The sequence below is a fragment of the Corvus cornix genome, chromosome Z, assembly GCF_000738735.6.
Source record: "Corvus cornix cornix isolate S_Up_H32 chromosome Z, ASM73873v5, whole genome shotgun sequence".
Lineage (NCBI taxonomy): Eukaryota > Metazoa > Chordata > Aves > Passeriformes > Corvidae > Corvus > Corvus cornix.
Window position 1 is genome coordinate 28,012,609 of NC_046357.1, and position 15,483 is coordinate 28,028,091.

Genomic DNA, 15,483 nt, shown 5'->3' on the forward strand with positions numbered 1-15,483 from the left:
ATTTCACTGTATGCGTTTTCTGATGCCTACCCTGACCCTGACCCTGCCCCTGATTACAAGGGCCCTGCATTAAGGCAGCAGGCTTCTGGTCAGAGCACTTGTCTGGGCACACTCTGTGCCTGATCCGTGCAGGCTGTTCTACCTCTCTAACCTTTCTATAACCATTTTGCTGTTGTCAGTTTTCCCCTCCCTCTCTCTTTTTCTGTGATTCCCTAGCAGACTTTTAAGCTGGATTTCTTGGTTTACAGAACCTGAAAGCCAGGTTCTGGATAGACCAAGAGAGTATGGTGCCAGCCACAAGAGAAGTCTGGGGAAATTGTGAGAGATAGCAATTCATTCAGGAGTGAATGTTGACCCCCATTAGTTGGTGAGGAGGCACAGATTTGGCCCACTTGTATTATTCATGTCAAGGCTGCTTGCCTGTATGTGGGCACCTGCATAAGCACTGCTGTGTCTGCATGGATTTGTTTTCAAGGTGCTGACACCGCCACTGCTGCATATTCCAGCATTTGGTAATTCAGGCCCAGCAGGAGGGATCGCAGCTGCTACAGTCCACCAGTCGTTCACAACAAGAAAGCATCTGTTTTAGGGGCCCAAAGCTGTCATCTGATGATCAATTTGATGCCCCAAATGGTTCCATTAACCCTTAAATTTAATTTCCCTGTTAATTATTTGTCTAAAAGGCTTTTCTTGTTTAGCTGTGCTTCAGAGAACATTGTCTAACTGGCAATGAAATCCACATTGAAGTTAAGTTGGGATTTATCATGGTCAAACCCATCTTTCGCATTCTCAGACACCAGCTCCCCTTGTTAAGAAAGTGGTTATAACCAGATTCCAAGGAACAAGCCTGTATGGGCAGGGAGGGACTGCTGCAAGTTGTCTACTCTTCTTGCTGTTGTCTCAGCTCAGAGGAGGGCAGGGGTAAAATTCATTTCGGATTTGGATGTTTTGTGGGTTATTTTCTCTTCTCTGTATGAAGTTCAGTGTTTTGTTTGCTTCCCCTCTTTTCCCAGAACTATAGCCCTGAACTGAGTTTTTCCATGTATGGTTTTTAAATGTAATTGTAGCTGCTTCAGAGCTTGTTGATTTGCAGTCCAGCAAGGAACAGTATGGTTTCCCCAGAGGTGCTGGGACATAACCAAGGCCTCCTCAGTTCTGCAGCCAATTGCTCAACAGAGCGGGGAGAATCAATTGCTCATTGCCAGAGGCAGGGTTACTGCAGCAGGGACAACCCAAGTGGAGATGTCCAGCTGATGGAACCCCCACCTTCAGTGAAAGGCAGACCTTAACCTCCAAGGAGCAGTGGGCTGTGCACCTACAGTGGGGCAGTTTCCACATGGGCCCAGCTCACTGGACAGCCCTTCCACTTGTTCCAGCTGACTCCCTCCAAGCCAAGGCCCATGAGGTCTGGTCCTTGAGTTGTGCAGGCCAGGTCCACCACTGCTCACCTGAGCCAAGCACAGGGCTATGCGTGAGCCTGTTACCCACAGTCTTAAAACACCACGTCATCTGTTTGTAGAGAAGTGCAAACAGGGCAAGCAATTGTACAAAACTACCTTGGAAAATCTGGATCATCATTAAAGTAACTCAAGACACCAGAAATACTTAACACACTGTGTGTAGTGCTGTCACAGGAAGACCTTACCAATTACAGTAAGTGCTGTCCACAGAAATAAGGGTTCTAGAGGTGCTTCAGTGTTGCAGGGATCAAACTTAATGCCATCTTACAAATGAAAACATATGAAATCACACTGTTAGAACACAGCTACCCTTTCACAGGGCAGGACCCAATCTCAAACAGCAAGGCTACAGAATTCCTGTAAAAGCAGTGTCCAGCTGAGATAAAGTATGTTTGTCTCTGCAGAAGTGTATTCCACTATACTTAAAGCATAACTACTCCACAAGCATCCAGGGTAGAAGAGATGTTGTATTTTTCACAGCAAATACTAGTTACAGATCTCTGGAACTTGTAAATAATACTTAGAATACAATATTTCATATTGGTGCAAAATGTACAAACACAAAACATGTATTGCAAAATATACACAGAATTGTTCTAAGAACAGAACCCCAAGGATGAACAGATGTTTAAATATAAGAGAAAAGTCCATATTTTATAAATTACTGAAAAAATATCTATTACTACACTAGGTATGTTATTTGTAACCACAAATAATAGTGACATGTCTCATTTGCAAGGCAGACACTGAGAAACAAGTTACATCATTAAAAGCTAGTTTTTGAGACCAATCCACAAGTGTGATAACGCATTACTGATTTGAGGCACATAGTGTGGAAACCGTTTTCAACCACTTTAATGCTTGTACTTAGGCTTTTTTTTTTTTCTGAGAATTAGGCAGATGCACAAAGAATAAGCACTAGACAATAACTTGTCATCTTATGTTAGTTTATTGGGTCAGGATTATTTATTACCAATGTATTGGAACATTCACAAGAAATGCTATGAGACACCTTAAAAGTGTCTTGATAATAGAACAGCATTCATACAACTGTGTAAGTTGGATGATTTAAATAACCAGAGGTGAAAAACAGTTATTTAAGCGATAGTTAAGTCATAGTTTGAGAAGAATTAAGATGTCATCAGTCATTCATAAGTAGGAGAGACACTGAAATCTATAGTGAATTACAAACTCTGATGCTTTGCATTCAAAGCAGAGATGTTCTCTTCCAATATTCAGAACTTGTAGCGCCAGGATACTGATTGCTACTAGCTATACCATTGCTAACTAAACTATCACAAGGATAACTTGCTTTGGGCATGTTTGGAATGCTAGAGTTATACAGCTATTGGTATGCTACAGATCCCCAAATTTTGCTTTAAAATAGCAGTGAAGGCTTTAAAAGCACCCAAAATTACACAATAAATACTCAGTAATACTTCAAGCACCTCTTGCTACCCAATTTGGCAAGATAAGCAGCACTAAGAAATGGATGCCATGGTGAGACAAGCTGTTAGCAGTTTGACGCAGGCACTCTTGATTTGGGCCTGCCTGCCTTCAGAAAGCAAAAGAGCTTGTGTGGCACACTCTGTGACAGTAAGAGAGAGAGGACTGTAAGTGCCAGACAGTCACCAGACTTATAACCTTTCTGTAGTGAAGCACAAGGGCAGGCTCTCTGCTCTTCAACCTGCAGTGATCTGTGTGGGGGAGAAGCCCTGCCTTGTGAGGCTGATGTTTATATTAGGTTGCTGCCAGAGGTGTAATAGGGGATACACACAATATAAATGAAGCCATATCTTATGAAATCAGGTTGTTCCCTAAATAACACATTTGACCAGTGCAGAGTGACATGCTAAATGGGTATGCTGCCAGGAGAGCTTAGAGGGATAACTACACCAGTAACAGTGCCCTATTAAAAAATACTTTGCTTTGGAATAGATCTTTAATATCTACACACATTTATTTCAAGACTTCAACTTTTTCAGTACTGATCTGCTATAAAACCTTCTCATAAATTATCTTCACAAAAAATAAAGTCACTCTTTCAGCAAACATGTTCAATATAACACACTTGTATCAGTAGAAATTCTGTCCTGCGAGTCCATGGCAGAGAAGCCATAACCCACACTTAAATCTCTCCAAAGCAACATAACCAGGACTTTAAAACCAGAAGGCAACTGTTCCATTAATTACCATGGTAAGCAGAAACAATGCTTCCAAAACACATGAAGAGTGCGCTGTTTCAGTGGACATGTATGGGTTTACAATCAATAGTCACTGTCCTGTAAACATTGAAACTGCCACTCTAACTGCAGGTTAAGATTAGTAATTTGCATTCATTTCACTGCACTCCACACATACAATGCCTACACTGCTAAAAAAAACCAACAACACAACAAAACCATTAAATAGCAAAAGGAATGAAGGCTTTGGGCTGGATGTCTCCTGCAACTAAGTGTCAAGTCAGTAAGTGTTGACATTATAAATAAAACTTGAACATTATTTTATGCATTATAGAAGCAGTCTAGTAAAACCTAAAACTTAGAATAGCAGCAAACTTGCTCAAAAACATACATGAACTTTCAGTCAGTCAGCTATAAATACATTCTGCGATGTGAGAAGCCATCTCTATCCCCAAGCAGGCTTTCAAGGAGAACACAGTGTTAGACATGGATGGGGATCAAGAACACTGCAGTCAGAGAAACTCCTAAACAATTGTATTCTACAAACTTGTTCTCATTGTTTTCTGAAAGTGCATCTTTGTATCTGTAGAATTATCCCCATATTTACAAAAAAAAAGTACAAACATTGCAATTTTGCCACACCCTAAGCCTATCTAACCTGTATTTTCTGTTAAGTGCAAAAAGTATAATGAAGTTACACATATTCGGGTGCATATAAGATCAAAGCCTGAAAATGATGCAACGTTGTCACTGGTGAATCCAAGGCAATTCAGTAGTTGCCAAATTTTTCTTTGCTGCACAGCTGTTAGATGGCTAAAGTAGAAGCTGAAGCAGAAATTAAAGAATATTCTAAGCCAAACTGACAGAGCAGCGCTTAGAGCTGGAACTCCATTCCCCCACTCTCCACACACATTCACCAGCACATACTCATACCTTCAATACCAGTTTCAGTACAGAGCTAGGCCCAAAGGGCAGGAGAGCAGCCTGGCAGAAAGCTGTACCATCACTCTGAAGGTGGTAAGGAAGAGATGTGGGGTGCAGACTGAAAGAGTCTTTACTGCCAGGTCTCTCAAGTGCACAACTCCAATAGACCCCAATACTGGCACTGGAATATGGACTAGAGACTATAAAAGACAGAGTGTACCTGCAGTCGGTACATTATTAAATACACATGCAACCAAATCTGTTGTGTCTTCAACATAAGCCCTTTTTAAGTGTCACAACAGCTCGTCTTACCTTCTCCTCCCACAAAAAGAGGTTTCATTTGATAATGATATTTATATGCCAACAGGCTGCTACAGAATCACATGCATGCATAAATGCTAAGCAATTTGAAACAGATGATACTCAGATCAAGTGCATTATTTTCTCTTTAAAGAAATGAAATCCATACAATATTTGTAAGAGGGTAACTGTGAAGATGAACAACAATTGTCTATAATAGCTCATTTAGTTTTGTTCCTTAGTTAAGTCTTGCAGTGGACAGCTTCTTCCTAGTTTTTAAAATGCTACAATAGCCATTGCCATTGGTTTTAGACACACAGATACTTGACTAAAATCTAGAAAGAGCAAGCAGAGCTCAAACTGCATACATGCAGAGATTGTACTCTAAACACAGTTGTGCTTTCACTATATTGCCGTCATGTCTTGTTGGAAAGTGCAAGTCCTGCCTTATGTCTGAAACTGGAGAGAGAAAGAACCAGAAGTGAGTGCTATCAGAATGCTGTAACAGGGCAAAAGCTGTATAATTAGGCACTGTGGAAGGAAATACAATAAGGCGTATTCTTAAAGGGTGTGTGCACATGTATGTATACACATGTATGTACACACACATATATACACATATATAAACAAAAGGTTTTTGGCAAAAGAACCATTTCACCTAAAAATCAATGCAGTGAAAATACCAGCAATTTAAACTGTACAAATCAAGGGTAAAAGCCATGGGGAAAAAAGCAGCAAATTTTCTGAAGTAGCACCCATATCTCAGGGATGAGCTTTTGAATTTCGGTTCTACTAATTCAAGACAGAGGTAATGTGTTTATCCATCAAAACAGATTTTAACCAATTGACCACCTGCACTAATCTGCAACACTGGGGTATTTGAAAGGAACCACAGTTTTCAGGACCCTTCTCTCCCCAGTGTTGGCAATGCCTAGGTAGGACACTAGTAAAAGGTCAGGAGAGTGTATCTCAGCAGGAGAGATGCTAGTTGTGCTATTTGTGCCTGCAGTGGTATATAGGCAAGGTAAAAAGGCAGTGGAGAGAGGATGAAGGAGTGTGCTCAGGATAGCAATGAGTCTGCATCTCTTCCCTGTCCACAGTTATAGCTCCTGGTCCTTCGTCCCTGATGTTCATTAACAGCTGTCTTGACGGAACTGAGCCTCTTCCCCAACACTTCTGTTGCTGCATTATCTAAAGTACTTGGTCACGTGACCACTGGGTTCTCACACAATACTACTCAAAGAGCCCATATGGAGAATCATCTATCTGCCCACTGTCACATAAATTATACTGCATTGTTACGTTAAGTGGAAAGGCTAAGTCTAAATGTTTCATATTAACAGCAAAGAGTTATCCCCTCCCTTCATGCAGGCCTTGTATACCCCAGAAGAAAATACCAGGTCTTCTCAGACACCATATGCAATGAAAATATGAGAATAAAAAATACATACACACATATATTCTTGATATAATGGCCTTTACAGAACCTGAAACATCTTAATAGAGGGGTTAATGAGTGAGTTTCTCCTTTTAAAAGCTTTACAGGGGGTTTTCTATCTCAACTGCCCAGGAATCTGTTTTGTCATCAAAAGACATTAAGAATAATCTTTTGATGGACAGAGGCCTTAGATGCTAAGAGTGTTTTTCTTAAGCTGTGTTTTCATTCCAGTGTGGCACTCATCTGCTCAAACAATATATGGCAGTTGGTTTCTGGGAAAAAAAGGAAAGGGAAAGAAAACCAAACTCAAAGCTTTCTTGCCCTCCACCACTGGGAAAAGAATACACTCATACTTCAGTGTCACCTTGCTACTGTGATGCTACCCCAAAACAGGTGTGTACAGAGTTCCAGGGATGGGAAATGTCCTGGAAGAATATGCCACAGCAAGGGGCCCTTTGATTAAAGTATTGTGATCTGTGAGTTTCATGTTATTTCAGATAACAGATACAGAGAAAAAGGAGAGACAGCCAGGTCCTTAACAAGCCAAGAACTTGAAACACTGTCAGCTACATGCTGCAGGATTATATATGCCTGGAAAAATAGTACGACAGGTTTGTTTGTTTATTTATTTGGGCTGCAGAAGACAGTCTGTACCAGCAATCTTAAAATTTATGCATGTTTTCTGTAACAAGAAGTCCAGCTTCCATTACTGAGTCAGCAACTGGAAAGTAGACCATGCATTCTTTCTGCTGCCCCAAGGATACAAAGCAGTTTCTCTGTCTTTCTGGACAATTATGAAGCAGCAGCCTATTCCAGATTTCCTCTCTAATTTGTGAGCTTCATTCAGAGAGTGCACATCCTGAAATACAACACTTTATCCTCCCTACTTGTAATGCTGGTACCAGGATGCCAGAAGAGGTCCAGCTGACCTCTCATGCCCAGGTTCTAAAGAAGATAACCCTGTATTTAGAGATCAGGAAGACAAGACTTTTAGCTCTGTACTATCCAAACTATTTCCTTCACAGCATGAATCCAGTTTTTGTGCTGAATAAAAGTTAAGTTGTAGTCCACGCTGTTGGACCTGAAGAACATCCCCAAATTTAAATTAAGAATTTAAACAATTAACAAGAGGTTTCACTGAAAACAGGAGTTATTCCTCCAACTGTATCTCTACCAGAAAACAGAGAAGGAATCACTAGATCGAAAGGAGAAGCTGCAGGCATCTGCCATTTTTCCATAACTGTTTTGTCTCTCTTTATAGCTTTAGCTGCATCATTCTGTTGCTATAGATGACATTCACACCCTCATTGCACCATGACTGGAAAGCAGAAAGCACATTTCTGAAGCACACTGCTGAAGCTGGCACAGTGCTGAGAGTACAGGCTCATCACCAAGACCCAGCAAGAACTGCCTCAGCACGTAACTGGCTCCATCACAAAATGGCTTTTGCATATTTCAAAGTTACACTTAAGCCCCCTGAAGCAGTTACAGATGTTTTTCTAGACACACTGGCAAGAGGGAATGCTCCTAAAGCTGACACTCAAGTGATGAATTCATGCCACCCACAGATGAAACAGTTATTACTGTGCAACAGAGGACGAGTAAGCCCACTGTCTGGCTAAGTGGGCTCTAGCCAGCATGGCTTAAGTAGCTCCAAGCAGCAGATGCATACAAGTGGCAAAACCTTGCAGGCCCCACCCCCTACCCACAAGTGGTTCACAGAGCCCTTTGTGTATGATGTTGACCCAAAGTGAAACGTTCAGTCCCTGGGCAACCATGGTGAGATGAGATGGCAGAGATGTGAGTGAAGAACAACATGACTACAGACATGGATAGCAGATGTAGACAGCATATGGCAGGACCAGCATGGCTGCTCCAGCACCAGTCTCTAGCACAAAGCTGTAGAAGGAGTACTGGATCCCCACACCTTCAGCAGATAGGTAAACACAGAGAGCTGATCTTGGCCTCACAGGAGCTGATGGGGAAACAGCCTCTGAAGAGCACACACTCATCCAAGTGAGATAAGACAGTCACTGTGTCCCTGGGCCCACACCTAATAACAACACCCATCAAAGACTTGAGAAGCCTGACGAGGTAAGTGAATTTTCATGATGCCTCTCGCATTCCCAGTTATTTGAAGCCTAGAGCATGTTACATGCATACTATAGGCTTCAATACCTGCTAAGGCTCCTCAGCAAAGCTATGCTGTACATAATACCGCTCTAACATGTGACTGTGCTAATTTACTTAACTGAACACTAAGTGGTACTTCTTTTAACCTAATTAATGATGATTCTTGAGCTTTCTGTTATGTAATAGTACAAATTCATGAAAATGAAACAACACAAGTAAAGTCAAGACGAAAAGTCTGGTGTCAAAGATAATGGTTTCAGGGACAGAAAAATATTGGTGTAACATAATACTGCATTGGGTACTTGTGTTCCCTTTTTAAGAGTTGTAGCTGATGAAATTCAAATGCCTTTTAAAACGGGCTTTGGCTGAATAATGAGAAACTAAGCTACAGTTGAAAAATTGCTCTACAGGCTGTTTTCCCTTCATTCATGCTGTCCAAATACTGTTGAAGTAAACGCTCTGAAATATTTTGACTCAACTGTTCTAGTACTTTCTCTCTTCCCAGTGCTCTGGGATCCTTTTATAGAAATAATCTCTCCTGTGTTTTGTATTTTTCTCTTTACACTTGTACTGTTTCAGCTGTGCTATTTGGACTGATCTAAGGACTTCTCAGCAACTCATGTTTTTGCCTTTTTTTGGTTAGGATGCTACTGTGAGCATTAATTTAAAGAAACACATTTTCAGCTATAGAACAAATAAAAAAAAATTATCTATGGAATGATATTCTTTAAGAAGGAGCTGAGAGGAGGGAAGGATTTTTTGTGAAGGCAAATGCAGAAATCTCAGCATCTTGGAATCTCTGTTTGGCTGGGAAACAGCTTACAGAAAAGCAACCCAAAGTAAACATTTCAGATGAGACAAGTGGTACATAACAGTTATTTGTGACAATGAGGCACTATCTTTGAAAGACAAAGAAGAACCCAGTACTATCAAAATGTAATGAAAGGCACGCTCATAAGCAACTCTCTTCACGAGTTGTCTGCACTCGGTTTTACTGAACCAGTGTGGTGTCTAGGTGTGGATACAGGTCTCCCCTTAGCGTCCTCCTTCAGAGACTGACACGCCATCCACTTTCATCTCTTTCAGGCTTCCAGTTTTTTTCTGCTTCTGCTTGGATTTTTTCAACATATGGACCTAAAATTGAAAAATTTAAAAGAAAGTGAGTGAGTATTAAAATATCTGTGATCACCAATAAGCTGATCTAAGGCAACTAATAACCAAGGAAAAAGCTGGAACTGCAACAGAAAAACATTTAAAAACACAACTGTCTGGTGCACCTATCCTGATAAAGCTATAGGATTTACTGGGTTTTTTACGTAAACATATACACATTATGTATATGTATGTGTGCATATATATTCCTGTACACACATGTATACATACCCACATATAGAGAGAACTAGTCAGCAGCGGACAAGTTAGGTTTGCTCTCTCTCTCTTTCTCTTCCCCCGGCCCCCCCCACCCCGCTTCTTCTCATGGAAAGAACAAAGTTTCAACATAGTCTGAAACTTTGAGGTATGACCCACTCATTTCTCCTCAGTAAGGGCAATTGTTCTGGTAGCACTCCCAGTACAGCTACATATCCTCTGAGCTTGCCTGTAGCAACAAATTTCGGTGAGTTGAAAAGGCATCCTTAAGGTAGCAGGCAAATGTGTAGACTGGTGTGCACCATAGTAATCTACTGCAAAATGTTTATTTCACAATTTCAAAGTCAAGAGTGAAGTTAAATTCTCGGGGAGCTGATTTATGTACATATTGAGATAATAAAGAAAAAACAGACACTGATTACTCCTAAGTCTCTTTCTCATGGACTCTGCTCCTCTCTTACCAATTTTTCTCCTTTGATACTACTGTCTGACAGACCTTCTCTTCTCCAGCAGACTGATTCCTACCTTGCACACTGCACTACTACCATGGCCTTTATAACTGTGCCCTGCTTCAAGACAAGCAACACTGCCTGCAGATGTCAATACAGGGATAAAAATTAAGTCACTGGGCCAAAGCATAGGGACCATTTTTTTAAACACAAGCCTCATCTGAGCCACTAGAGAGAGCCCTCAAACCATCCTCTTTAGAAACTGCTTTGTCAGTTACCACACAGTGCTGAGCAGCTCCTTTAGGGTTAAGCATCGGAATACACAGACAAGCAAGATAATACAGTAACATCCAGTGCAGGAACAAAGTCTAAGAGAAACCTACAGCCAGTACCTTTGGTCCTGCAGCAGAAATTATAATCTGGCCAGGGGCCTGAATCCAGGGCTCTCCATCAACTTGAACTGGAATTGGCTTTAGGAGTGTTACACGGAAATATGAGCCTTGGGCTATGCGGATTCCTGATCGAAAACCACCTTGGACTTGACCCTGTTAGGGAATAAATGCCAGGATATCAATCACCCCAACTAACAAGAAGTACAAATACTAGCTGCAATTCAACTGGGTTAATATTACTTTATTCTCATCTGACATTTTAAGTTTCAGCTAAAAAAACTGCTTAGGCAAAACTAGGATGCCTTTACTGCCCCAGTGTTAATTATTTCAGCTAGTCCAGGAAGGAGAACTCGGATACCCCTGACGGCTGTGGGAGGCAAAACAACTTCCACAGTAAAGCCACTTGTACACAAAGGTTGGGCAAGGAGGATACACTCACAAAGGTCTTGTTTGCTTTGGCTTCCCTCTCTGTAACACAGTAAATACTTCTAAAGACACCTAATTGTACACACAGACTTCAGCACATGTGAAATTCTAAAGTCTAAAAGCACTTTATTAATCAGAGAGTTTTTCCAAACTCAGCTCCATATAGCTACAGAAATACATACATATACACACACTGAACTTCTTATACACATACTCAACTACAACTTGACAGCTGAGTTAACGTTTTAGAGTTAACTGTAGAAGTGAAACAAAGTGAACTTTGCTGCTACACATACTCTAGGGGAATGTGTGCAGAAACCAAACATGGGAGTAAAAACCTTATTATCACGAACCCAAGGCACAGGTTTGTTAACATTTATACTCCAAAGCTGCTTCTACTTTCACAAAAAATTTAAGGATCTCTATCAAAACACTTCTTTAATGTCTTTTAGAAGATCTAAGTTACAAAATGGTAAAGTTGACCAACACCAAAGATTGATCAAGCTCCACAAAATTTAACCACCCACCTTTCCACTTTTGGTGGCTTTATGGATTAATTATCTCTAGTTACCTGACCACATATACTTTTTTAGCAGCAGATTTCTTTAGATAGTGGTGAAATATGAAGACAAAAATAACCTACCATCCCACAGGACTATGTTACTAACAGCAGACCATTGTAAAAGTATGTAATACATGAAATAATTAAAGTTGCATAAGTTGAGTCATAATAGTCTTCGCAGAACAGCGTACCACCTGCTTGACATAGCATTCAAATCAAGAGCAGCAAGTATCAAATTCTCAGCGATAGGGTTTGGAAAGCCTGTGGCAGATAATTATAAGGCAACCTGTCTTGATGGAATCTCCACTGTGATTGTGATGAGGTATGACAAGATTTTTCACAGCTACACTAGGTGAAGAGGGCCTGTTTTTGTAATATTAGAATAAAATCTTGTTTTCATCCCATGAACTGTTCCATTTTGACACCATGATACCTGTTATGAGAAAGCTAGTGCATTCCATAATACATGCATACACTTGCATTTTACATATATATATTGCATTATATATATATGCACACATGTATGTTTCTCTACTTGATTCAAAGTCTAGTTAAATCATGAAGCATTTCCCCATGGATTTTTAACAAGTTCTGAATTCCTATTACTTCTTCTTATCTGACCTTAACAAAGAGGTGTAGTTTTTAGGACTATGCACTTGCAATGCACTGTCTGTTACAGAAACAAGCCTGTCCCATAAAATGTGCGTTTCTTCTGTGTTTACTGGGATGCCAACTCACCATGTGAACGACGCCAGTCACACCAACCACTTCCAGCAGGCCGTCATCGATGCGTGGCTTCTCAAAGCGGTTGTCACTCTCAGACCCCCAGAGGTCAGCTCCAGAGCCCCAGCTGTGTGGAGAGCACATCAGTGACCATCTGTGGGCCTGTGGTCTGCCCCCAGGCACACTCCCTGGTGCCCTGCTAAGGGTGGCTGGTTTGTCAGGCTTCAAATGCTATACACACTGTGCTCCTGCACCAGCTGGAGGGAGCAGTTTTCCTGCATTGTAAACGCAGGAACTGTTTTCCTAAAATCTGGAAGAATTTTGATCAGATCTTTTAATAGAAAAAGGAGTGAAGTAAATAGTTTCCATGGGAAAAGAAAATAGGAATAAGGTAACTCTTTAGAGTTTTAGTTTGCTGGGAAATACAGCTACACTAACCTTTAACTTTCAAGTCTGAAGAACTTAACATAGCTCTTACTGGCCTTGACAACATTCATGGAAGCCACTGAAGAGAAACTAAAGCTAAAACAATTATCAAGATTCTATTCTTGTACCTGGCCAAAAGCACTCGTAGTTAGGCAGATATTCATGCACTTCAGTCCTCTGAAATGCTTCTGACAATTTAAACCCTGCTGGTTTTTGTGCAGTACTGACCCTTCCCACTCAAATCACTTGCTTATTGTTTCGGTCGTGAAGTACTCATCACTTAATTGGGATCTTTTCTTCTTCACAGCTCTCATGTGCAATGTGTATTTGTGTACACGTGCAATGTATGTGCACATGTGTGTACATGTAAAAAGACGTATTTGAATAAAACATTTTCAGACCAAAATGCAAAGAGATACAGGTTGTTTAAGACAAGATAGTACTTGAAAAAATAAAAGTATGGCAGCACTAATTACCTGCTGGTTTTGTGCAAACAAAAAACCTGCCTCTATCAACATCACATCTAAGGAAGCCAGATCTCCTGTGGATTTGGCTTCCATTCTTCCACAACAGTAACTCTAGCTCCCTGCAGGTGTCGAGGAAGCAGTCACAGGCTTGTAAAGGTACCTGAACTGTGGGTTTTCCACAGCTACCCAGGTAGCATCACATACTCTATGTACATTGACCAGCTGTCTGTAGCACCTGGGCAGTGTTTGACAGTTTAAATCCATCTGGCCTTCACTGCAGGAACTGCTTAGGTACCTGGTCCCTAGCATGTCAGAAAGCGTGTGCAGGTTAAATCTCTTTGATCCTGCTACCTAACTATTTGACATTTGGTACTGAAATACGAAGTAGCAATTCTATACATACAGTCAGGCATGCATCTGCAACAGATCCTTCCTCTCCTTTTTACCTGGGTATATTAATAAAAATGAGTCCTTCTATACTTGGTAACTCCACCTCGTGCTGGTCCACTTGCAGCTTTATGTCCTTGTGAAGGTTTCTTGTATGACTTATCTTCTGCAGCCCAACTTTCACATAAACTCCCTTGTTGTGAAACCTAGGAGCAGACAAGCATCCTGTAACCAAAATGTAAGGCCAGGCAGAGCACTCTTCCCTGTATGTATATCACTATTGTCCTCTAGCAGGTATGTTTAAAGAGTTTTTCAATTAAAACCCATTTCAAATTCTTCTAGCTTTACTGCAGAAACAAAGCATAAGCCATGAACTCCTACTTTACATACCTTTACTTAAGGGATGATTCTTCTGTTGAGACATGTGCAGATTGTGAAATTTGATTAGAGAAAAATCATCCCTTCCCAAAGTGTTGCCTGAATACAATGCCTCTTTGAAATGTAAACTCCTGGGCTGGAAGATTACATTTTTGATTAAGACTTAGAGGTCGTCATGACCCATTTAAAGTTGTTTTTTCCTGCAATGCTACAATACTTATGGCACAAAAACATTTGAAAATCTTTGCTGTACACATTCCTAATTAATTTGAAATATACTCAGCTGCAGAAAATTAAAACGGGCTTAGTAATCCCAACTTGTGACAGTGCTCTAACATCTCTAATTTTAGAATAAAAAAGATGAGGAAGATTTTTATGGCATCCCTAGAAATGGCAAAATTTTTTAAGAATAACATAAACAAAAGATAGTTAAACACAGAGACTATTTTCTTCTATAATGGAAACCTTTGGGTACACAGCCTTCAGGGCAACCTTAAAATAAAAAGCATAAATTTCCATTATTTGACCCTACTAGCACATGGGTGTCATCAGAATTCAACTCTGCAAAATTTCTCTAGCATTATGTCTAAATACCGTAGACATTCAAGTGGGGAAGACAGCCAGTGCAGGTTACAGCCAAGTTTTCAGACAGAGACTTTTCAGTCATCTTAAATTATTACACTGGGAGTGCTTAGTCCTATGTCCTAAAAGTTTAAAATAGCATCAAATTAAAGGTACCTCATGTAAACACCATTTAACATACACTTCTCCTCTAGACAAGATGTATCTATGCTAAGACAGGTTTTGTCTAATTTGGATACAGTTGAAAAATACTGGAATATTAGTAGGAAACAACATTTTCAATATCCCCAAGAAGTATTAATTTTTGTTGCATGAAGAAGGAAACCTTCAGAAATGGAAAGAATACTTCACAGTACCCTAACTGCAGAACAGTTGTGTATCTCTGTAAAATAAGTCTAAACTTGCATTAAATTGTGCAGAATATTCTTTCTAACCTTGCAGCTTGAAACTGCTTGCCACAGCAATCTCCTGCCATTTTGGATGGCATGAACAATTCGTGATCTCTTCTGTAATACACAGTCCTGGAGACTGCTCCAGGAATGATGTGGATGAAGAACCAGATGCCCCCTCAGCAAGCTCATTGACAACACAAAGCTGGGAGGAGAGGCTGATACCTCAGAGGACTCTGCAGCTTGTCAGAAGGACCTTGACAGGTTGGAAAGATGGGCAGAGAGAAACCATCTGAAATTCAATGAAGGAAAATTGAGGGTCCTGCACGTGGGGAAGAATAATCCCATGAACCAGCACAGGCTGGGTGCTGAGCTGCTGGGAAGCAGCTCTGTGGAGAAGGACCTGGGGGTCCTGGTGAATCTCAAGCTGTCTATGAGCCAGCAGTGTGCCCTGGGACCCAAGAGGCCAATTGGATCCTGGGTGCATTAGGAAGAG

At 40.7% G+C, this 15,483-nt stretch overlaps 1 protein-coding gene across 1 annotated transcript in view; it reads right to left on the reverse strand.

Moving 5' to 3' along the window:
* Positions 1–1,907: 1,907 nt before the first annotated feature.
* Positions 1,908–15,483, reverse strand: part of DGKQ (diacylglycerol kinase theta) — a 92,304-nt gene continuing 78,728 nt past the window's right edge. The window contains exons 20-23 of the mRNA XM_039567569.1: positions 13,698–13,844; positions 12,374–12,485; positions 10,648–10,800; positions 1,908–9,572 (exon numbers count right to left, since the gene is read on the reverse strand). Coding sequence (XP_039423503.1) covers positions 9,474–9,572; positions 10,648–10,800; positions 12,374–12,485; positions 13,698–13,844 — 511 coding nt within the window. The 3' untranslated portion in view covers positions 1,908–9,473. The remainder of the gene's footprint in view (positions 9,573–10,647; positions 10,801–12,373; positions 12,486–13,697; positions 13,845–15,483) is intronic.